The 24,966-nt window shown below is 41.9% G+C and overlaps 1 protein-coding gene across 1 annotated transcript in view; it reads left to right on the top strand.

Moving 5' to 3' along the window:
• The first annotated feature begins 1,633 nt into the window (after nucleotides 1-1,633).
• Nucleotides 1,634-24,966, top strand: part of MARCHF11 (membrane associated ring-CH-type finger 11) — a 103,576-nt gene continuing 80,243 nt past the window's right edge. Inside the window, exons 1-2 of the mRNA XM_047074401.1 lie at nucleotides 1,634-2,185; nucleotides 3,423-3,578. Coding sequence (XP_046930357.1) covers nucleotides 1,634-2,185; nucleotides 3,423-3,578 — 708 coding nt within the window. The remainder of the gene's footprint in view (nucleotides 2,186-3,422; nucleotides 3,579-24,966) is intronic.

Consider the following 24,966-nt stretch of genomic DNA (forward strand, 5'->3'; position numbering starts at 1 on the left):
TGCCACCAGACACACCATTTTAGGAGGCTTTATAAAGGATTGGGGAAAAAAAAATCATTGGGTATTTGAGCTGGAAGATCTGGAGTCAGGGAACTCAAAAGTTTTGTCAGTAGTCCTATGACCTTGAAGAAGTTACTTAGCCTATCTCAACCTGGGTCTTCAGCTATGAAATGCGGCCCAAAATGACTGCCCAGAGAGAGTCGACTGTGCCAAAGACGTTAAACTGTTAGAAGAGTGAACATCACCATTGACTCGGATAGGCACATTGCACTACGTAAATCCGATGCTTTATGAGTTTACACTGAACGGATTTGGAAACGACTGCATGTGCGGGCTTTTCCGTCCCGTTCCCTGCAGGTATGGTAGTGTATTTCCAGAAAAGAACTGAGGAGAAAGTTGCCCTGCCTATAGAAAAGTCCCAGAAAGGTTTCCCAGAGTGCAAGTGCAGAGAACTGGCCTTGGGCTGCTGGAAACCAAGACCCGAGGACACAGCCACTTCTCAGGGAGGAGAGGTATCATTTGAGTCCTTTATAAAAGGGCGAGGATGAAAGTGACCACCCGCCACACAACGTGGCACCGGAGTTCAGCAGGGAGGAGCCGGTCCAGGAAATGACCCAAGATAGTTACAATGTCACCAAGATATTTACAAATAAACCAGGATACTCACTGCAGGAGGGAGGGGGCGAGGAGGACGCAGGGAAGATTCTGGGGCGAGACGGACAGAGGGAGGATATAGGTTCCAGAGGCTTCGGTTTTTAGGGCTCTGGTGGATCCCTGAGAGCGCCCTTGAGGGAGAAGGCTCTGAGAGGGCCCGGAGCAATCCCCGTGCAGCAGCGGTTACCGTCCCCCGGGCTCGCGCGCCCCTTCCCGGGCCCCTGCTCCGCCGGCTCCCGCGAGCCAGGACACCAGCCTCGCGCCCCTCAACTCCCACGCGGGTCTCGGGTTCGACCACCCCGGCCCCACCCAGCCCAGGGCTGCCGCAGCCCACCTGCCTTCCCAGTAACGGTTTCTGGACCCGTGGCCTCCGACCCCTCCCCCTCTCCCGGCTCCCGGAGCCGCAGTGCCGCGCCGTTAGGAGAGGGGTAATCCGCCCCGGAACCGACGTGAGCGGCCCCGGGGCGGGGTCGGTGGAGGCGGCTCGGGGATCTCCCCTCCCTGAATTCCAGCCCGAGGTCTCCGCACCCCACACGGGGCTCGCACCCGCCTCCTCAGGCCCCCCCTCCTCCGGAGCGCCCCCCTCCGCTCCTCCACGTCGGCCCCGCGCCGGCTCCCTCCACCTCCTTCCCCCGCCCACCCCCCCCGCGGGGCGGCTCCGGTCCCCCTCCCCCCTCCCCCCCCCCCCCCCCCCCCCCCCGGCGCGGCTCTCACGCGCAGCCGAATTCGGCGCCGCCTCCACCAGAGCCGAGCCGGCGGCTCCGCGGAGCAGCAGCCTGTGCCGCCGCCGCCGGGCCCTCCGCGTCCCCTCCCCGTCCCGCCCCCTAGCCCCTGGCGCCCGGGCCCCCCTCCCCACCCTCCTCCCTCCCTCCCTCCACTCCTCTCTCTCTCTCCTCCCACCCCCTCCGTTCTCCCCCTCGGCTGCAGCCCGAGCCCGGCCCGCCAGCTGGGCTGGCAGGAGGGCGGCGGCGGCACCACCATGAGCTTTGAGGGTGGCCACAGCGGCAGTCGGCGCCGCGGGGCGGAGAGCGGGGACACCGAGCCGCCCCCGTCGCCGCCCCCGCCGCCGCCGCCGCCGCCGCCGCCGGGAGAGCCGGCCTCGGTCCCCGCGCCCCCACGCTACCTGCCACCTCCGCCCGCGCCGCCCGCGTCCCCCGAGCGCGCCGCGGGACCAGACGAGCCGCCGACGGAGGTGGTCCCGCGGCGCCGGGGCGCGGACGAGCTGCCGCCGCCTCCCGCGCCCCTGCCGCCCGCCGGCCAGGAGGTGTCGGCGGCTGGCGACTCCGGGGAAGGTCCGAGGCGCCTTCCCGAGGCGGCGGTCCCCGAGGCGGCGGCGGGGAAGGGCGTCCCCGGGGAGCCTGAGGCCGGCGCGGGCGGGGAGGGCGAGCGGCGGGGCGCCAGCGACCAGCCCGAGACGCGCTCGGTGTGTAGCAGCCGCAGCAGCAGCAGCGGCGGTGGCGACCAGCGCGCCGGGCACCAGCACCAGCACCACCAGCCCATCTGCAAGATCTGCTTCCAGGGCGCCGAGCAGGTAAGGAAGGCCCTGCGGGACCCCGGAGGTGCCGGCGGGGGGCTCCGGTCCGAGCTGGACCGGCGCCTGCCCAGGACGGTCGACCTTTCAGCACCACGGACAGCGCTCGCCTCCCGGCTCTTCTCCAGCCCGGCTGGTCCAGTCCAGCCAACTCAGCGGCAGCTACCTGGGTTCCCTTTTCCCTTTCTGTCAAGGCAAATGAGAATGTCCCGGTGGCGAACGCACGGTTTAATTGGGTCTGCACTTAATTTTTCCTACCTGGTTTTACAGTTACACATTCCTCAGGTGCTTTAATGATAATGTCATAAGTATCTCCTTTGTGAATTGCTACATGGATTTTGGTTTATAGATAGAAACAAATCCTTTTTCCATACATGCCTACGGAGGCAGAGAGTCTTAGAATACAAACTGGGGGTGAGTCACGTCAAAACCAAAAAGGGCAGGGGCTTTACATATTGCAAATTATGTTGACTCACTGATGTGAAAAGCATGTCACAGTGTTTACAAGAGAAATAGGAATGTACTTTGACCTTGCGAAAGAAAGAGTATTTAGCTAATAACTTCTTTTTTATTTTGTTAGAAACATAATTCTAACATTATAAACTCCGTTAGGGGTACATGCAAACTTCTGTGAGAGTGATCATGGAGGCAGCAGGATAATATACCTCTTACAAAATGTGTGGTCTGAGAAAACATTAGGTTTAGTATTTTTAAAAGTAAGGAAATTGCGTAAGAATATGCAGGCTTTCAGGAATATAGTGCCCTAAGTCAATATTTATGACGCTACATTTAGAAAAAATAAAAGCATAACGCTATTGCAAGCTACTTTCAGGGATGCCATGCATTTCTTCTTTAGCAATGATTAAGAATAACTGCAGAGGAAATGCATCTGACCATCCACTTAAAAGTTATTAAAGAGGTTTAATAGTACAGCTTTCCCCCAAGGGTATTGGGAGCTATATCTTGCAGACATTTTGTGTGTTGGTAGAACATTTATGTCATAACATCAAGCAATATCTTTGAAATAGTTTTAAGACTGTAGTTTCATTCCCATCAGAAGTATAAAAATTTAATTTTCTCATGTAGATTGATGCTTGTATCCATCTGGGTAAATGGCTTTGAAAGAAAAGAAAGCAAGTGTTAGGTTTTTTGTTTTGTTTTGTTTTGTTTTGTTTTGTTTTGTTTTTTTAAGTAGAGGCACAAGTACAGATATTCACCTGAGGTGTTATCTTTTCAGGGGGAGTTGTTAAATCCCTGCCGATGTGACGGATCCGTTCGGTACACACATCAGCTGTGCCTGCTGAAATGGATCAGTGAGAGGGGTTCCTGGACCTGTGAGCTCTGCTGTTACAGATACCATGTCATAGCCATTAAAATGAAACAGCCTTGCCAGGTAAACATCGGTGACATTTCTTTTTCCTGAAATGATCTTGCTAAACATGTGTGCACTTGAGTTTAGTTATTATGAAGGATACCGACATAATGCTACTCAAAAACATTTTATGCAAATCAAAATAAAACCAAGATGAAGAATTTGTTGAGTTGTGCTTTGAAAAATCTGTGACACTTTTTAATCTGAGGAACTCAAGAGACATTTTATTCAAATGGTTTCCATTATTAATTTGTTGCTCTTCGATAAAATGATACCCATCTTTGCTTCTAAAAGGACAGGTTGGTAAACTGTGAAATACTCCAGTTAAATCGATTTTATTAATTGGACATGTTACACTATTTTTATAATATTTTGTTAATTGAAGCTTTGAAGCCATGAATGGGCTGCATTGATGGAAGACACATGCATGTAAAGTAAAACTTTACTAGTCTGGAAACTTCAGTTGAGTCTTTTAGTTTTAATCTGAAAACTAGACTCTTCACTTAACTAGGTTCTTTTTTGTATGATGTTACATTTAGAAGCTTTGGCTACTTTAATCATTTCTTGTGTTCAAGTACACAGTGGATTCAGAGGTATTGCCAACAGTTACTCTCAATAATACCACTGAAATTGTGTATATTCTTAAACTTTTTGTGTATAATCACATAAAACACAATTGCCATAACCCTACAAATGCCCTTGGAAAAATAGGCTTTCATTTTTTTATGGTGGGGCTGATTCAGGTTCTTTGAATCGATCGGTGGGATGTAAAATTGAAAATATTAAAAATGATGTATTAAATTAATGCAGAATAGTGTGTGACTGATGAGATCTGGTAGTAACCTGGAGCTGAAGTTAGGCAGACATAAAAGTGGAGATTCAAAACAGAGACAAAGGAAGGAAGACAAAAGAGGGAAAAGGAAAAGTTAGGAGGGGAAGAAAGTCATAAAATCTCTCTATTTCTGCTTACATCAACAAATGCAGCTTGCATTGAATAATATACAATAAGTGAGACTGTTAGTGATTGCAGGGGGACCTGGAAGCTGATATACAACTGCATTCATAATTTAAATTTCATAGATTTTAATTTGTGCATCCTTCGTATGGTTTGCAATTAATTTGCATCTCTGATAGTCACCATTTAAAGCATGATTAGCAGGCATGAAATGAAAATATGAATTTTTTCAAGTTGACCTAAGGCTTATAAATAATTTGGAAAGAAGAATAACTAATGTGGAGGAGTGATGTTATCATGCTGAAGATAGGCACAAACCTAACACATTTTCCCAGAACCTCTAATTGATTAAACTACTTGGGTATCAATTTATGGATATATCGTAGCTGTCTTGAAAAACACATGGAACCGTGTCCAGATACAAGGATAAGAGTCGTATAATTGGATCTACAATAATTCTATGACTAGAAACTTGGGGGAGATGGGAAAGGGGCAGCTTTGGGCCTCCAGTGAAAAAGTCCCATGAGAAGTACCATGGCCAGATGTTCAGGAGTTCAAACAGAATGCTAAGTATTTAAAGAACTTATGGCTACTATATCTTAATTCACGTGGGATGATTAATTTTGAAGTAAATAGAAATAGGTCCTTGATGTAATTTTAAAATACAGAAGAGACAAAGGGCTAGGACAAAAAAATACTGCTTACTAATTCTATAGCAAAATGAAGTGCTTGCTACTATGTTTTGTTTCACTCATAAAAGGAATCATTCAGTGTCATTTTAACAAAAGCAGTTCCTCAAAATGTGTATATGATATGAAATCAAAACAACAACAACAAAACCAACGAAAACCCCAAACCAAAATGGACCCAGTGTTACTAATACACTAGAACTAATTTTATTACGACACATGCGGATACTGCCCTGCTCTGCAACCTGACCTGTTTGGTAGAGTTAACGACCAAATAATATTTAGAAACAAAGTTGATATAAGTCTGATAATGATAGCGCAGAACATGCCTGAGAAATAGCCCTCCAGGACTACGTCATATGCATATAAAGCTCAGTGCTCTTAAATTTTTTTTTTTCAACGTTTATTTATTTTTGGGACAGAGAGAGACAGAGCATGAACGGGGGAGGGGCAGAGAGAGAGGGAGACACAGAATCGGAAACAGGCTCCAGGCTCTGAGCCATCAGCCCAGAGCCCGACGCGGGGCTCGAACTCACGGACCGCGAGATCGTGACCTGGCTGAAGTCGGACGCTTAACCGACTGCGCCACCCAGGCGCCCCTAAAGCTCAGTGCTCTTAATGAGTGGAAATCAGTTATAAAGTTCCTACAGTGTGGATTCTTCTACCTAGGAGCAGGTTATTCTCAGATAAAGTTTTATTAATCGTCTGACATTTCTGTTACGGATGACGTACAAACTGAGCATTTACTCTGATTTTTGGTTTTCTCCCTTGCCGGTGTGAGGCCGATCAGATTTAGCATTTATCACATTCATGCTTTTATGACCTGGCAGAAATCCATTTCTTCATGGTGTAGGATCAAACAGGAAGTATGCTGTGGCACTCCTCTTCTTTCCACATCCGTCTAAGTATGGAAGGTTACGTATGTCTTAAGTATAGAGCCCTCTGTAGCTGTGAGTGGGTGGTTCCTTGGATGTAGAACAGAAGAGAGAATAAATAATAATATTAATAGAGAACATTTGCTGAACACTTGCTCTGTGCCAGGCACTGTTCTAAGTGCTTTACATATGCTGATACTGATATTTAATCTTCCTATGAGGTAGGGAAAAGTATTATCTCTGTTTTACACAAATGGAAACTGAGACACGGAAAAGTTATATAACTTCTACTAGGTACATATCTAATCAAAGGCCAGGATTCAGATTTAGTCAGGCTGGCTCTAAGGTCCATGGTCTTAGTCACCACGTCACATATTGGAAAGTGTTCTCAATTCCATCATGGCCATTTCTGGGCCTATCATGGCTTATCCTGTGTTATGCTGAGTCCATCAGGAACTGGTTTTTAGCCTGGGTCTCTAACATGGTGTAGAAAGGCTTTGACTACTTGTTGTTGCATAACAAAGTACCCCAAATACTTAATAGTTTAAACAACAATCACATTATCTCTTCAGAGTCTGGGTTGATCCAAGTCAGCTCGTAGGTTCTTCTCCATATGTGGTGTCAGTCTGGAGCTGTAGTCATCCAGAGGTTTGACTAGAGTGGAACATCCAAGGTGGCTCACTTATGTGACTTGTTCTTGGTGCTGGCTGTTGGCTGGAAGCTCATTAGGGGCTGTCACCTGGCACCTCGGTTCTCTTTCCACGTGACTTGGATTTTTCACAGTAGGTTGTTGAGTTCCAAGCGCATGAAAGCAGAAGTTACAGATCGCTTAAGTACAGTTTCATGTATGTTGTATTCTCTTGATTAAAGCAAGTCACAGGACCAACCCACATTCAGAGGAGGGAAAATAGACTCCGCCTTTGGAGTCTTTCTTTTAAAGAGGGTGGCTATCTTTAATCCACAATAAAAGATAGTTTCTAAAATGGCTCTAACTACCCTGGTCTCTGTATTAAGTACTCACTAGGCCCAGATAGGTCCACAGGCACCATCATAACTCCCCTCCCAGGGCTCAGAAATAAGAAACAAGCTTGAAAAAATGTATAGGAGGTTGACTCATCAGTGATGCTCGATGCAGACCCCCAAGCACTTCCAGAAGTGATTATGACCATGAGGTACCTCCTGGTGCTCAGAGGAATATGGGGACCGAGAAGGGAAAAGAATAGCTAACCAGAAGCAGGTGTATGTGTGAGGGAAACATGTTGCAGTGAGTCTAGAACTTTAGTTTTACTTGTTTTTCTCATTGAGATTAGAATTCTTTGAGAATTTGGGTCTAAAACTCTCCATTCCATTGGGTTTTAGCGATTCTCAGCAACATGACCCAGTAGAAAACGGATGTATCCTCTAAACATATTTAAGCCTTAATTGCTGTATCATTAGCAATGGAGTTAATTAAGACATTCCAAGTAATTAACATGCATTTACCCTCCTACCTACTTGCAGAATCTATTTTATTGATTAGCATATTCAAGATGATGCATTAATAATATTCTAAGAGTAAAAGCTAATTGTTTTGAATCTCATACTATGGTATAAAATTAGTGGAATCTAAGGACATATAAGATCAATTTTATCTTGAGATGCTGGTGACATTAACTAATTAAGCTATATTCAAGGTTCTGAATTCTTTCAGTGCTTTTTGCAAGGAATATAGACGGTTGAAGAGATAACATTTATTTGGTAACATATTGTAGGAGAATCTTAAGACTTGTTATAAAAGACTTCACTCCTTAAACATAGGAAAATACACTATAAATGGAAGGTACCTTGGACAAATTACTTAACTCTTTGTGCCTCAGTTAACTCATTTTTTAAAAAGTCGTCTCTATACCCAATGTGGGCTAGAACGCACAACCCTGAGATCAAGAGTCATAGGCTTTACGACTGAGCCAGCTAGGTGCCCTCAGTTAAGTCATCTTTAATAGATCATAATGGCATCTATTTTATCCATTATTTTGAAGACTAAATACATAAATATATGTAAAGTGCTAAGAATAGTGCCCAGTACATAGTAGGTACCATTTTAATGTTAGCTTTGATTATTATTAGTTGTTCATTCAGCTAACAGATGGGGACCTTCAGTCACTCACAGGTCCCTGTTGTTTCCTTCAATCTCTTGTCACCAAAATGAAGTTAATGACTTCTCTTTCCATATCACTCTTTATCCCTGGATGTTGACACCCCACTTTTTCTTCGAGAGCACATCTCAGCGTCTGAACAAATTTATTTTTGTACATAATGAATAAACAGCATTTTAAGAATCAGGTGTTATGCTATATAACAACCTCAGCACACAAGGGCGTATGTGCTCCAGAGATAATATCCCTCCCCGTGGGTCCTTATTGGAGTCTACTCATAATCGGGAGTTATGAGACGCTTCCACAGGTGGCCAGGCACAGACTAGTGCGATTCAGTTTCTCAGGCGTCATTTGTTTATACTTTGGAAATGCCCCTACTGAGTGGGGTGTGCCTGTGAGCAAGAGGAGGTTGGAGAAGCCCCAGAGATCCCTGGGGGGCAATCACAAAGAGGCACAGGAAGTTGGCTGAGTGTCAGTCAGAGTGAATGGTGGTGCCCATCAGCTTTCCTTCTCCCCCCTTACTTCAAGTACCAAAGGAAAGGGCGAGGAAGGAACTTGCCTCGGACAGTGTTGAGAGTTGCATGGGGGCCATACACCTTTGTGAATATTAGACCCCTGGACATTTTTACTAGCCTGTAACATTTTTTCTCAGCATTCCCCTTACTGCTTTGCCTTTCAGCACTCAGTGTGCTGTCAGCAACAGGTCTTCTCATAGCAGTAAGAATGACTCAAAGTCTCCTAGGAGGGAGAACGACTTGAGAGCGGTTTTCATTTCTACCCATATTCTCAAAACCCCGGGGCTCATCATGACAGTTTTGAATTAGAGAGGAAGTTGGCACCAGGTGGGTCCCTCTTGGCTAATGTTCCGGACCTTATTTGTCCTAACTTCTCGAGGACTCTGTGGTCGTTATTTTCCCGAGTGGGGCTGTGTCACGGAAGGGGTGGTCTACCTTCAGAAGTGATGCAGTCATTCTCGTGATGTAGCTGACACAGGGCAGGAGAAGTTGACAAGTTATTATAGAAAATCAAGTGTGATTTTGAACATGTAGTAAGAAGACATCAGAGCATGAACTGTATCGCTTTTGCTTGCTGTCATTTGAAATACTTCAAAATACTTGAAAATACTTCAAGGCATTTTCCTTTTATGGGTTAAAAATGTCTGCATACATACCACCTGGCTGACATGGTGAACCACCCTTTCTCTGGTTTTCTCTAACCCCTGCTTTCTTACTAACATTCGCTGCGGGCTAAACAGCAAATGGCAAGCTGAGGAGAAGCTTTTCGTTACCATGCCTGAACAACTGAGAAACATTAAAATGTAATATTTAAATGCATATGTTGGCATATTTTATAGGTAATTAAAAATGTCAAAATAAACAAAGAACACATCATGAGGCAATTTGCTCGCCTTTGAAATTATTTTTGTTTCATTTGCTTACTAATTCTCAAAACACATGAATCTTCATTTTACTCACTGGAACAGATTAATGATTCTCTGCTGAATAAAATATGTAAATTATACTTTGTGTACTACTTATAAGCCATCTTATTTATTGTATAGGCCACGTGTACAGTGATGTTACAATTTGTCTCAAGGCCAGATGGTTCTGAGATGGCAGAGAAAACAGATGGAGTCCATTGAGGCATCTTGTGCTGGTGTTGACTTTTGCCCTTTACCAAAAGAGGACTGGGATGATGTTGCCCGGATGGTGGTACTTTCCAGAACTGTCTTCTATACCCATTTGCTTTTCTACACTTCCTAGCTCTGGTTAAGTGTATTTCTATTTTGATACCCCTCTCTTCTTCACTTTCTTGGCCCCTCCCCAGTTGCCCTTGGAAGAGGAACCCCCCCCCCACCGCCGCTGCCAGCCTGGGGTGGAACTGGGCAGACTTTTTGGGTAAAGCAACTTACGGTGGCAAGAAAATTGGGTAGTGGTTGGGTAGAGGAACCTTGCAATGGCTCCAGAATGTCTTCACTTGATAACATTAATCTTGGTATGTAAACCAGAGGTCAGCAAATCTGTTCCGTAAAGGTCCAGACAGTAAACTTTAGGCTCTGAGGGCCTAAAATATTATGGTTCCTGTCCTAGCACGAAAGCAGTCATAACCATCGCGTAAAGGAATGAGCGTGTCTGTGTCCCAGTGAATCTTCACTTGTAGACCTTGGAAGTTGAATTTCATATAATCTTAACATGTCAGGAAATAAGATCCTTCTTTTGTCTCCCCCACCCCACCCCACACCGCAGCGATTTCAAACGTAAACACTTGTGGGCACCACAGAAAGAGGTGGATTACCAGCTGGATTGAGCCCACATGGGTTTGACAGTAGTTTGCCAAACCCCCAGTTTAAACAAATTAAGTATCAACATGGACTTCGGTATTTTCTGACCTCTTAGAAAATGAGATGGGTGAAGTGTCCCCAGATTTTTATATGTTTCTTTGTAATTTTGAGTGAAATCATCATACGCTTATATCATTCAGAAAATGGTGGGACTGTATCTCCATAACAAAATGCTATCAACTTTACACTAAATATTAAAACCATTGTTTCTTCCGAACAGTTTCTTGGTTGTATTGAACTCAAAGCCTCCATTTCCAGGAGCTGCTTCAGTTAAGTTAGAAGCAGAAGGCGGAGACATCCCAGAAGAAGCCCTCAGTGTCCCTGGAGTAGGCCACCTTCTTGTCCCTTTGAGTTGTAGAAAGCATTTTGGAGAGTGTTCGCAGATCTATCCCCAAAGCAGGTCCTCCCAGGCTATCTGCAGCCCAACAGGTATGCTTAGAACACCCACTTTTGAATGTTTTAAAATGTTGTTGAGTTTGATTGGGGTTTCCAAGCCTGCCTTCTGGGAGGACAAGCTTATCAGTGAGTGGGAGGGGTTTGGGAACAAATTCTGTAACACAGCTCAACAGAGTTTGGGAAAGCTTCTCTTTCTTGGTCGCTTTGTGGTCATTCAGTGGCTGTTTGTAGTACGAATGAGTGAATGAATGAATGAACGAGTGTCTTAGTAGGATGAACAGAACCAGGGGGCCGTGTTCATATTTGTGCAGTGAGAATACATCTCAAGGAAAATGATCGAATGTGCGTTCGATGCTGGCACGTCAGCCATCTATTGGCTGTGAGTTTTCAGCTTGTTCTTAAGTTGCTTTTCTAATAATTCTCTTCTGAAGCTGTTCGGGCAAGTATGTTCAGTTCTTCAGACCACAGGAAAAAGCCTTGAGAGTAATACAGAGATCTATTTTTAAAAGCCTAAAATTGAAAGGAAAAAAAAAAAAAAACCCACAAAAGGTTCCAGAGAGACATGTCTGCTCTTTTCACAAAATAAAATGTCATGAAAAAAGACTCTGTAAATGTGAAATTACCCATGTGTGACACACTTGCTTTCTTGAGGTTGTCACTGGTTGAAGGATTTCATCTAGCATTTGTTCAGAGAATCTGAATAATCTGCTGGAAATTTTGCTGTATGATCATGGGTATAGATGAGCTGCTAAGAACGTCTACGTGGTACAACTCTTTTGGCGTGGAATCTGTCACCTGGCTAAAAACGAGGTGAATTTTTTTTTTTTTTTGACAAACGGTTTGTACAGTTGTGATGTAACTCCAAAAGTGCTTTTCTACTGGTGAGAACAATACTCCAACACAGAGAGACACGGAGGAAGAGAACAGACTCTTTTCTCCTTGCTCATTTCCTGCTTGGCACGTGGCTTTACCGTGATGTGACCAACTAGGTTCCCTTCTATTTTCGGACCCTGTAAGAGTAGAATGGTGCGACTGAGGAAGGGGGAGTGTGCTTCTGAGCGTTCGTAGCAGCAGGGAGTGGACCGGCAGGAGATAATCGCCTATAATTACACATAAATGGATGGTAGTCCCTGGGGTCTCTCCAGGAAACACTGCGCTATGGCTTGTGCTTTCTGTGTCCTTGGATATTTGACCACGTGGTCCCTGCCAGAGCGTAACTTATAATTCAACAGCTGTTCTACATGACTTAGCCCGATGAGGTCCCGTGTAAGTAGAGGTGGATGGCGCCTCTCAGCACGAAGCAGCTCACGTAGGAAGACATGGCCCAAACTGGAAGCATTTCTATACAGGCAAAGTCCAGAAGAGAATTTACTGAGGATTTCTGTCCTTCCTCTTAGGTGTGGTATGCTCTGGGGACTAGCGTCTGAAAACCTGCTTTCTCTCCAGTGTTTATCTCTTCTATCAGTTCTCTTTGCTAAAACTCGGGCAGTGTGTTCTTATCATAATAATAGAGTTTCATTGCCTTCGTGTGCCCTTTGGTTTCCTTTCTCATTTTGGTATGCTAATTATGTGCAAGTGGCCAAAGCTTAACTTGGGCACAGGAGGCCCTCCCATATGCATCTAGCTCTTATTACAGGAACCCTCTGGGTGCTCCTTTGTTATATATGGACTTGATCTTGTGCCATGATACTCATTTGTGTCGTGACTCTGAGTTACAATATAGTTCAAATAAACAAGGAGCTGTTTCTTCAAGAAATTGATACAGGCTCTCCTTGGTTTGTTCAGCCTGTTAAAAAAAGATTTTGTTTTGATTATTTTTTTAATATTTATTTATTTGGAGAGAGAGAGAGAGAGAGAGACAGAGTGCAAGTGGGGGAGGGGCAGAGAGAGAGGGGAGACACAGAATCCGAAGCAGGCTCCAGGCTCTGAGCCATCAGCACAGAGCCCGACTCAAGGCTCGAATTCAGGAGTTGTGAGATCATGACCTGAGCCAAAGTCGGACGCTCAACAGACTGAACCACCCAGGCGCCTCCAAAAAAGATTTTTAAGAATGATAACCTCTCTCACAAGTATCAGGGAATTTTACTTATATTCTTGTTGAAAGAATATTCTAGAAGCCACAGGAGAGTACTTTTTTCTTTTCTCTCCCCCCCTCACTCCCCAGTATTAACTTCTTTTCTATGTTACATTTGCAGTTTTTTTTACATAAATATGTATGTAAGGAATCTCTTATTAATTTAAAGAAAAAATAAAGAACATAAAATATTTATAGTAGAATAGAAAAAGAGCACAGGGTTTACTAGGAATACATGGAACATTCAGTAAATATTTGTTTCATGCTCATTCCATCTTTTTTCTTATTTTCTTGACAACATTATCCCCTTACTTTTTTAGCGGAAGCTCCAGTCCTTTGGAGAGGAAGGGTTATCTATTCTTACCCACATTGTATCCCCTAGGATCAAGCATTCCCAGGCTCAAATCTGGAAGTTGAAAGAAAATCCTTTTTTTTTTTAAATTAAATTAAATTAAATTAAATTAAATTAAATTAAATTTATTTTATTTTATTTAGAGAAAGAGCACATGACAGCAGGGGAGGGCAGAGGGAGAGAGAGAAAATCTTAATCAGGCTCCACGCTCAGCACGGAGCCCAACATGGGACTCGATCCCATGGCCCTGGGCTCATGACCGGAGCCAAAATCAAGAGTCAGACACTCAACCGACTGAACCACACAGGTGCTCATGGAAGTTGAAAGGAAATCTTGGATGTAAAACCACCTTTTCATCCTTCTGAAACTGCTTTCTTGTACCCTTCATGAGGGCCTCTCAGTCCTGCTGCTAAGGCTTCTATTAAAGTCATTTTCAAATCTAGATATGACTTCTCAGCAATTTAAGTAGTGTAAAGAAATGAAAAAAAATGCTAAGCCAACAAGATTACAACTAATTGTGTCAAGATTTGTTGGGTACATTTGGATGACACGTGGTTCTTAGAATATGGTGGGAAAGATTCTTGGATACTGAAACTTGTTTGACTAATTTGGTGAAACACATAACAATGGGTGACTAATCTCCCTACCTCCTGCCCACCTCTTCTCTCTGACCTGCACCCTACTGAGACTGAAGGTAGTATCTGTTACAGATAAGGACATTTGAGATAGAAACATGCTACTTTCATTTTGGACGTGATTAAGCTCTACTATAGTAAACTTTAGGAGGAGAAAACTAACCATTTCTTGAGTTGCTTGTAGGGAAAATTTCAATGCTAAGTGATGATGAATGTGTGGAGATTATTGATATAACAGGGCATAGCAATGGATTAATATGTGTGTTTTTGGTCTAGAAGATGACTTCACTTGTGTCAAGGGGTAGCCTCAAAATATTTCATCTTTGTTATTTCTTACTAAGAATTATATAATTAATACTTTCCTGTCGATTATTTTTTCATGCGTTCAACATATTAACCTCTATCATATAGCAGGCACTGTTTTAGGCCCAGGAGCAAGGTGAAACAGGCAAACCTCTGCTTCTTATTTTAAATTCTTGATGGTGAGGGACAGACCATAAACAAATAAGCAAATAAATTTTAAGAACTAGGTAATTATAGATTATGTGAATACTTCTAATGGAAATAAAGTGAGTGACTAAAACAGGGCAAACTAGACTCAGCCATGTGGTGCTGGATTAGAGTTGGAGACGTCAGTACAAATTCATGTTTTGCTTAAGATAGATACAACTATTTATAGCCATGTGCTTATGCGTGGGTTAGTATACGCCTATCCATTGCCTAGCTCTGTCTGTTGAGAAGGCCTAATAGTAGTGACACTCCAGTAATAACAAACTCACCTAGCGCCAGATCTTAGCTTCCAGTACCATTTTCCAATAAAAGGAACGGGTCACATACAAAATGCTTATTCTTACACAAGGCGGGTCGGGAGTGGCTTGTGCTGGAAAGTCAAGAAGTGCCCAGAAACCAAAGGGTGGAGGCACAGCAGAGGGACACAAGGGCCAACGTGAAAGAGCCCCCAGTGGCAAAATCTGGAACAATTTGAGGAATGAAATAAATGACGTAGTATAAGATTATAACTCAAACTACAATATGAACAGCCATGAATGTATGCTGATATAAATAAGTGATAAATAAGTGAATGGGGGGGGAAAGAGACAAATCTCCCTAACTGAAGAATGCCGAATAATTTATTTGCTTACTGTCCCCTCCGGGAGGTGAGGCGCATCTCTGTGCACCCCTTGAGTGTGGGCTGTATTTAGTGACTTGTTTCCCAAGAGTAGATTGGTTATAGGGTGGGAGGAGCCAATGGAGTAGCCTTCCAGTGGAGAAGCCTGGCAAATTCTGCCTTATCTAAGTTTATCTTAAACTTATGCATGATAAGTCATATTCATAACACATGCCCTTGTTATGTTGTGATGAGACTACTTGACCTCTATGGTTTTCCTCTTAACAACCTCCAACCTAGTCTAATAATGACAAAACCATCAGCGCAAACCAAACTGGGGGATAGTCTACAAATGCCCCTTCCACATTGCGAAGGAAAAACAAGGAAAGCCCGAGAAACTGTCACAGACCAGAGGGAGCTAAAGAGATGTAAGGACTGAATGTAATGCGGTGGTGTCCTGGATGGGATGCTGGAACAGAAAAAGGTGGACATCGGGGAAGAATTAGTGAAATCCTAGTGAAGTGTGGAGCTTAGTTAATAAGTGATGCGCCACTGTTAGCCTATTAATGGTGACCAATGTGTCAGGGTAATGTAAGATGTTAACAGTGAGGGAAACTGTGTGCAGGGTACAAAGGAATGCTTTACACTATCTTTGCAACTGTTCTGTAAATCTAAAACTGCTCCAAAATTCAGTTTATTAAAAAAAATTATGGGGAAGCCTAAGTCCATCTAGATAGAAGGGGTAGGGAAAGTCTTCCTGAGGAAATGACATCTGAGCTTAGACATAAAGGTTGATGATAATCCCACCTTTGAAAAACTCTAAAGAGCATGTTGAAAGGGAGAGCAGCTAAACCATAGACTGTGAGTAGGAAAGAGCTGGTATGTTGGAGGGAGTAAAAAGAGGACCATGACTGAGGAGGAGCAAATGATGTCTTCAGGGAAGCAGGGGTGCACTTCACCACGCAGGCCATTTGCATTTCATTCATGCATTTCCTCATTCATGAGGAATTTGCATTTCATTCTAAGGGCAGGCAGAAGGCTCTGGAAAGTCTCAGTCAGTGGAGTGATGTCTTTTGTTGCTTTGTGGAGACTGGGTTGGAGAGAGGCTGGGCTGAGGCAAGAATACTGTTAGGAGGCTCCCTTGGTGAATGGGTGGAAGGACAGAGCAGTAGGCCATGATGGCAGCAAACATGAAAAAAAGTGGATCCACTTGAAAAATGTTTGAAAGTAGAAGCAGCAGGTGTTTAAATTTTATTTTCATTTTTGTAATTCATTTGATGATAGAACATCTGAATTGACCTGAAGCTATTGATAGTTGTTATTGATCAGTTGAGGTCAATATCCATATGCTTTGCTGTAGAGATACTGTGATTATAAAATAGGATGTTGACCTAGATAGACCCTGCTGAGGATGTGGAATGTTCCATTTATGTTGAAAATGCGCCATATCATATTTTAAAAATCTGGACAATTTCAAGTTTGAAACATATATGGCCTAAGGTATTTTGGGTAAGGGATTTTGGCCTAACATATGGTTTGTCCCAGAGACTGTTGCATGCATTTCTGAGAAGCATGTGTATTCTGCTGTTGTGGAGTGGTGGGTTCTATAAATGTCTGCTTGGTGTAGTTGATTGTGTTGTTCAAGGCTTCTATTTTCTGTTGATATTCTCTCTAGTTCAAAGTGGGGTATTAAAATCTCCAACTATTATTGAACTGTCTGTTTCCCTCTTCAATTCTGTCAGTTTTTGTTTTTTGTATTTTGGGGCTCTGTTATTAGAAGCAAATATGTTTATGAGTGTTATACCTTCTTGAGAGATTGACCATTTTATCATGACAAAATGTCCTTCATCTGTAGTAGTAGTTTTCATCTTAAAGTCTGTTTTTGTTTGATATTGTGGTAACAATCACTGGCATAGCCACTCCAGCTTTCTTTTGATTACTGTTTGGATATATATATATATATATATATATATATTTTTTTTTTTTTTTTTCATCCTTTTACTTTCAACCTATTTGGTCTTTGAATCCGAAGTGTATCCTTGCAGACAGCATAGGGTAGGATTGTTGGCTAAGGGAGCTTGAACCTGCATATGGTTATTCCTGAAACAGAGCCTCATGAAAAATCAGTAAGAGTTGGTGAGCTAGCTTTCTTTGTGAAGTTATCAGCTTAGGAGATTCTATGATTCTGCAATCATGGTGATTATGTACTGCATGAGATTAAGTGTTTCAGATCCCTAATCAAATAGTCTCTTAATCTGTGTGTTGGTGCAGTTTCCTCTCCCATCATTCATGAAGGAACTATGTGACTTTTCATCGTCTTCTTTTTCCCTGATCACCTGAGACTTGGTGTGAGTAATTGAGGAGTTTTGGGACTCTATGCTTTTCAAGTATCAAGGAGATACTTACTGCCATTCATAAATATCCAACTGCTTCTTCCAGGTCTCCAGAGCGTCCTGGGTATGAGTATGTTGACACAATTAGCCTTTGTAACTTAAGCCCATCCTTTAAAATATTTGTTACACATCTTCTAGAGGGGTTGAGATTATATGAGGGTCAGTATAATACAATAGAAAAAGCATGGACTTTAGCGATGTGCAGACCAGGGTCCAAATTTTAGCTCAACCTCTAACAAAAGCTGTGTGACCAGCAGTGACATTATATATATTAATTCCATCATACTGTTGGGGAAAGTTAAATCAAGTAGCATTCTCAAAGTTGTTGGCATTTGATTGTGCTTCATTAATTCCTGACTTCTAACCTTATTAGAACAAGTGTTGTAACAAATACAATTCTGCCAGATTTTGTGTTTGTTGCTTATTCATTCTTTAAATAATCCAACAAATACTTAATTACTAATTGATGGGCACTGTTCTAGGGGCAGGGGATGAACAAAAAAGTAAATGAAAGAAATAAAATCTCTGCCTTCAGAGGGCATACAACCCAGAGAGGGAGACAGATGCTATACAAGTATAAATTGCAAGTCAAATAATTAGCAAACTAATTAGGAACAAGTGCTAAGGAAAAAAATACCGGGCAAAGAAGGAGACCTATAAAATCTTGGGAAGAGGTGGTTAAATTTTTAGGTACATTGGTCAGAGAAGGCTACCAATCCCCGATCTTTGACTTTGATTGACAGAATTTTCAAATTTATGGCTTTCTAGAAATAGGTATGCTAGTGAATGATTACTTTTCCTACTGAAACACATTTCATTCTGGGTTTCAGTTTTCTAGGAACTGGAAAGGTCAATACTTATAGCTTATAGTTTTATAATTTGCATCAATATGTTAAAAGCCTTTATAGTGGCCAATTCCCTCAATCCACTGTACTATCCAGGATATTATGGTGAAGATTCAATACATTGGTTTTAGGAGCAAGGACAAAGAGTGCAATCAGATGGATGTAAAGAGAAGAGTAGTAAAGATGTATTTTAGAATCACAAATGATCAGTTTGCTCTTCCTGAGTCATTCACTGTTTGATCTACAGAATTTTCAAGGGGTAGGATTTTAAATAAATGCCATGATATATGAGAAATTCAGCCTACTTTGGATTATTATAATTTTTAAAGTAATCTCTATGCCCAACATGGGGCTCAAACTCATGACCCTGAGGTCAAGAGTAGCACACTCCACCAACTGAGCCAGCCAGGTTCCCTTGGATCATCATCATAATTATTATTTTTAATGTTTACTCATTTTTGAGAAAGAGAGCACGAATGGGGAAGGGGAAGAGAGAGAGGGGGACAGAGGATCTGAAGCAGGCTCCGCACTGACAGCAGAGAGCCGGACGTGGAGCTCGAACTCACAAACCGTGAGATCATGACCTGAGCCAAAGTTGGACGCTTAACCGACTGAGTCACCCAGGTGCCCCATGGATTATAATTATTTTTAATAATGATTTTTATAAATATAGTGATAATAAAACAAGTAAAAAACTAATATTGGGCTTATTTTATCCTGATGTTGAAAAACATACAATTTCTAAGGTGGATTGTTTTGAAGAGAAGCTCCATCATCTAACTGAATGTCATCTAGGAAACTTGGCTATTTGGAGAATGGATGTTTGAGGCTGTAATTTTCAAGATAATATAATTAAGAGATACTGAACATGACTTGGCCACTATGAAAATCATGCATTGACCAAAAGAGGGTAAATGACTTTTTATGTTGCTTTTGGAGCTACAGAAACTGACATCTGGGCTTCCAAAATCCATTTGGAATAAATGGCTTCCATTAATCAGTGAACTGGTTGCTGGGCAGCCCATCTATTTGAATCTCTGCCATTGACAGAGAATATGAATATAAAGGAGTTTTGAAGGGTAAACACTCCTTCCTTCTCTTCAGAAAACTTTTAATAATATGGAGACACTCTGTTTGAGCTTATGGTACTTAGTCAACCAAAATGGAATAATCAGTTCCCTAAATTTGATGGGAAATGTCATCCATAACTCACAACCCATGGCTTTCAAAGGCCATAAGCAAAGTGGGTTATTAAGAATCTTTTATTCAGAAGAAAAGTGATGGTCATTTCATGGAGAGTAAGATTCATATTTATAAACATATGCAGGAGGGAAGACAGATCATTCTGAGAATAAGCATTCTCCATGGAGCCCTTATCTGGGTTTTCTGTATTTGCTTGAATGCCTTTGTAATAGATAAGTTTAGGTCATCAATTAAAAGTTCAGTACTTTTCAAAACAAGTCAGAAGTGGCAGGTCTTGAGGATTTATAGGAGCAAGCATCTGACTATTGGTATCCGTTTCCCCAATTAGATGTCAGAAGAGCTTCACTATGCAACTACGCCCTCTAGTGTTTCCTGTTAACTCCACTTGTGTTCTTGAAACGGATCTCCTAGTGCACAGAATTCCCTTGAACTTAGACATGTTTCTCTACCTTTTCATCTTGTTTGGAAATAAATTTGGGCCAGTTTCCATTTACTTAAAAGTCTTTGGCACCTGGTGTTGTTCACCTAACTTGTTTCGAAAAAGGTGCTCCTTTCTCTGTTCGATCTTGATCAAATCAACCATTTCTACATTTCTGTTTTCTTTCTTTTTTCTTTTTCCTTGACACTTTTCAATTTGGGGGAGTTAATCTTTACTCTGTTCAGAGATTTTGGAATAGCTACTTCTTGAACAGTTGAAGAGTGCGAAGTATGTGAACCCAAGCAGAATGTGAAATCCATTTAAAGTTATTTTAGGGGGTGCCTCACATTTTGATTGCCCATTGACTATCTGGGCACGACAACTTTAAATGGAAGATAATTATAGCGCCTAGTGGTCCCTGCCAGAATATTTGCACTATATCCACAATCAAGTATTTTCGATATTTTTGTCAATAAGACAAAAACCCTCTTTTTTGGATTCATCCGTATTTGGAGCAGTTTTGTTATTTGAAAACCAGTCATTGCATTTTGGCTTGTTGTTGCTGCTATTGTTTGGCTTTAGTTTTTGTTTGTTTGTTTGTTTGTTTGTTTGTTTCAAGGGCCTTTTACTTTTCTCTGGGCAGCATTTTAAAAGAGAATTAGACAAGAAGCAATTTTCTTGATGTAAAACTTATGAACTATATTTGAAAATGAGGTTTTTAATTACTACTGATTGTTTTACTAATGGCAAGCCATCTTGCTTGAGGGAGAAAATGTTTCCAAGCAGCTTGAGTTCTTAGTTAACAACCAGAGGAACTGTAATTAAGTAGTAACTAGGCACCGGGCATCTCCTGAGGTTCGTCATGGCGGGGAGGGGATGTGGAAGATGATTCTCTCTGGCTGGCTGTGAATCCCCAGGAAAGGCTCTGTTACCCTGGAAATAACAAAGAAATAGAGCAAGGAAAAAGGAGAGATAAGTAGAATTTTTCTCTTTCTAAATGGGAAATATAATTTTGCTTTAGAGGTACAGGCATTTCAAGAACACTAACAGTGTGCATTAGAACAAATAGTATTTGTCTGAACTCACATGCATACCCTTTCCAGATCAAAGAGGCCACAGTGACTCTTGTCTTGATGCAGAGAAAACATGACCTATTTGTTACTGAAAATAAACAGTGTATAAATACTCAAAGAACTTGGTTTGTAACACTTCCCCTGCCTTCTGTATTGAGTAACTCATTTATCAAATAGTACATGAGAATATGGCAAGAGGTACAAAGAATGTTATGTTCTGTCAGAGAAAACCATTTAAACTGTGGTTTCCAAGAGCCGTAGGTGGGGCCGGGGCCTGTAGGAATATGAAGCTTCTGTTGGATGATGATGGGGGCCGTAACATTCATTAAATATATTTTACATAGGGTTACAGTGTGTGTGGGTGGGTGGGGGGTTAAGTGAATAAATAAATACATAAATAAAAACAATATCTTTTACATAAAAATGTACATGTAGTACTTCTGCCTTACCAAAACCTGAAATGTATTTCTAGGCCAAAATAAGTTTCAGAGAATATTTAAAAAGCTAAGCACGATAATAATTGCATACATTAGCATGGTTAATTCATAGCCGGATATCTTGGTAACTAGTGTGTATTTTAGTTTGGCCACCTAGAAAAATATTTTTCATCAGATTTTGGGACAGTAAGAAAAATGATTTATATTATTTATTAAGTGCCTTTTTTTTTTTTTCCCTCAGCTGCAAACGATAGGGTACTAAATGACAAACACAGTAAATTAAAATTATCTTGCGTGGTCAAAACATGTTTTCAGCAGCTAAACCTTGAGCAAATGCTGAGCATATTAATTTTTATGGCAATGTTCCGGCAAAGGGTTGGTACAAAACTGGGACAGTTTTCAATAACATAGCATAAAGTTTCATTGCGCGTAAGGAGAGAAACATTTACACTGATAATGTATCTGCATTGCATGTTCTATATTAAAACCATTGCCTAGCAGCTCCACACTCACATAAGACTGCTATTCCCATAAAGGACAGAGAGAATACTAGCCATTGTTGAAGGCGGTTTTCGTTTGTAATTTGAAGGCAAGACCCCTACTACAGATAAGGTGCTAACTATACATGGGTGACAGTTGTATGACATGAAAAGTAATACAAAGCTCCTTGTCAAGTATGGGTCTGAATTTGTCTAGCACTTTAGACGTGAGAGAGCTCACTTCTCAGATGCTATCAGAGTCTGATAATGGAATTTCTTCTAGATGTCTGATCAGAACCGAACAGTGCCTGCAAAGTGATGATGCCATCATCAAATTATACAACTATTATCTTTTAACTGTATATATATACAGTGAATCCATTCAGAGCTCAGCACAACAGATAGATGGCTTTATTCACTTCCAGATACTTATGGATTAAAGCTAACTTGATTGCAAAGCAAACAGCTATGGAAAGTGATGTGGATTAGACAAGTGTTTACTTAAGCGAATCCCAACATGTCATTTCCAGGACTGAAAATATCTTAAGTATGGTTGTTGAGAGCGATCTGGAGTAGGAGGTTAAGAGTTACGTTTGGGCACCTCCCTGTGTACACACTTTCTCAGGCTGACCATGGCTGATGAGAAAACATGGTTTGGGAAACAAGCATTTGTTGTCGCACTACAATCCCTATTTCTAGAGACCCTTCCTGATAATAGCCACCATTTATGGAGCACTTGTGCAGCAAGCAGTTTGCAAAGTGCTTAAGAGGCATTGCCCCGTTTCGTTCTCAAGCTGCTGTACCAACGAGTAGTCTAGAAAAATGTGTCTTACTCTGAGGTGCTTCAGTTTAAGTTGTGCCAAGATTTACAGGATTAAATTTGAATCAGTTTGGGAAAATGGAAAGAATGCTTCCTGATAGGGAGCCTGATCCTAGTTCATGAGCTACCACAAATCACTATGGGATTTGGGTTAAGTCTAATAATTTACTAAACTGTTTTGAACTACACAAGTAACTCAGGAAAATGTAATGGAGTTAAAATGTATGTTAAAATTTAAATGATTCAGGTAGTATAGAAACCAGTGGAATAAAAATGGATAATCTCTCCTTTTGTTTACCTCCCAAGCCCCACCCCCAACCATTACCCCAATCCAAGTGTTCACTGATAAGACTGTCACCTTCTAAGACTTTCTGAATAATGTATTATTTTCATATGTACAAATTCTGTGTATTTATAGTATTTCTCTTTCCTGCTACCTGCCTTGTTCTGCAGTTTCTTTCATCTGACAGTGTTTTGACCCTGTAATATTTTTTGAACTGATGTATATATTCTTCAGAATGGATCTAACAATTTATTTAACAGTTTTCCTGTTGAGGGACAGTTAGTTAGTTTATAAATTTTTGCTGTTGTAAAATGGCGGCAGTGAACTTTATACGCTCACGTTGGGTGTATTACTGTAAGGTTGTGTCAGATGTAGAAATGTTGGATTATAGAGTGTCCACCATTAGATTTTTGATAGATATTTCCAAATTGCCCACAATCAGCACTGAATGAATATGATTCTCCATTAGCATTGTAGGACAGCGGTCATTTCCCCTATTCTGACCAACGTAGGAAATTACCAGTTATTAATTATGAATAAATTAATTATTAATGTTGCAGGAAAGTGATACTTTGTTATTTTGATTTGCATGTCCCTGATTACTAGTGAGATTGAACATCACTTTCTATGTTTACTGATCGTTGGTATTTCTCTGTGCTTGTGAATTATATGTTCATATCCTTTGTTTTTATTGACGTTAAGCTTATTAATTTAAAAAAATTATATTTACATCACTACATTTTTTCCCTTTTTTTTTTTTTTTGGCCAGCTCAATCCGTCAGTAACATAGCGTACAATCTAACTGGCAGATAGACATTAACAAATCATCATGCAATTAATTTTTCAACTTTTTATGAGGATTACCTTTGTGTTTCTGATTTCTTGCTTAATTGCCTTGTGATTAGAAAACATAGTGGGTAAGAACTCATTCTTTCAGTGTTTGCTGAGACTTGAGTTTTGGCCAAGTATGTGTCCCGTGTGCTGGAAAAGAATGTGTTTTGTCCAGTTGTCGGATGCAGTTCCTCGGGTTTAATTGGATTGTCCAGTGGGGCTTTGCTCCACCCTTTCCAGAATTCTTGGACTTCTTACCTAGGGTGAAACCCACAGACTTTCTGGGCAAGGAGCTACAGAAAGCCCCTTGCATTACTTCCTAACCTTGTCAGATCAGATCTGCTGTAGGTGCCCATGGTGGCTGTGATGTCAGTGGTGGCTATCTAAAATATCTGCAACTCAGAAGAGACAGGCATTTCTTTTTTCATAAAAGTGTCAGGTGAGATGCTCCTGGGCTGTGAAGGTCATGCGTCAGAGTCCAGGTTCTTCCCCTCTCATTGTCCTGACATATGCGACCTCCATTTCCAAGTTCATCTTCTTGCCCAGAGCGGCTGTTTCACCTCCAGACGTTGCATCCATGTGCCAACTGGGAGCCAGGAAAAAGAAAGCTAAGCACATCCCTCTAGAAATGTCTTAAAGTGTCTAGAAGCCATCTCCCAGAAGTCGTGCACAGCACGTCAGACTACGCTCCGTGCCTACGGGACGGGTGGGCCATATGACTAAATATGATCATATTTAACTTCAAGACAAGCTAGGAAACGTGTGGAGTTCATTCTGGACAGCCTGTGACCAACTGAATTTTGGGAATTCTTAAACAAGAAAGCGATGCATGGGTACTGAGCAACAGTTACCAGTCTCTGACATAACCAGTTCTTTCAACTATATATCCGTCCATTAATAGCCAACATATTGAATACAAGCGTCTTGAAGTGTAAAGAATATCACACGTAATGTTGGGTGCAGTCTTTGCTCAAACACTTAGACTTTCCCCTTTCTGCGTCCTAAAACACAACGCTGAGCGTGCTTCTTGGGAGCCCTTCCAGGAGCTCCTGGTTGCCTACAGAGTG

The sequence above is a fragment of the Lynx rufus genome, unplaced genomic scaffold (assembly GCF_022079265.1).
Source record: "Lynx rufus isolate CCGP_SWC_20201006 ecotype Redwood Valley unplaced genomic scaffold, mLynRuf1.p SCAF_1, whole genome shotgun sequence".
NCBI classification, from domain to species: Eukaryota; Metazoa; Chordata; class Mammalia; order Carnivora; family Felidae; genus Lynx; species Lynx rufus.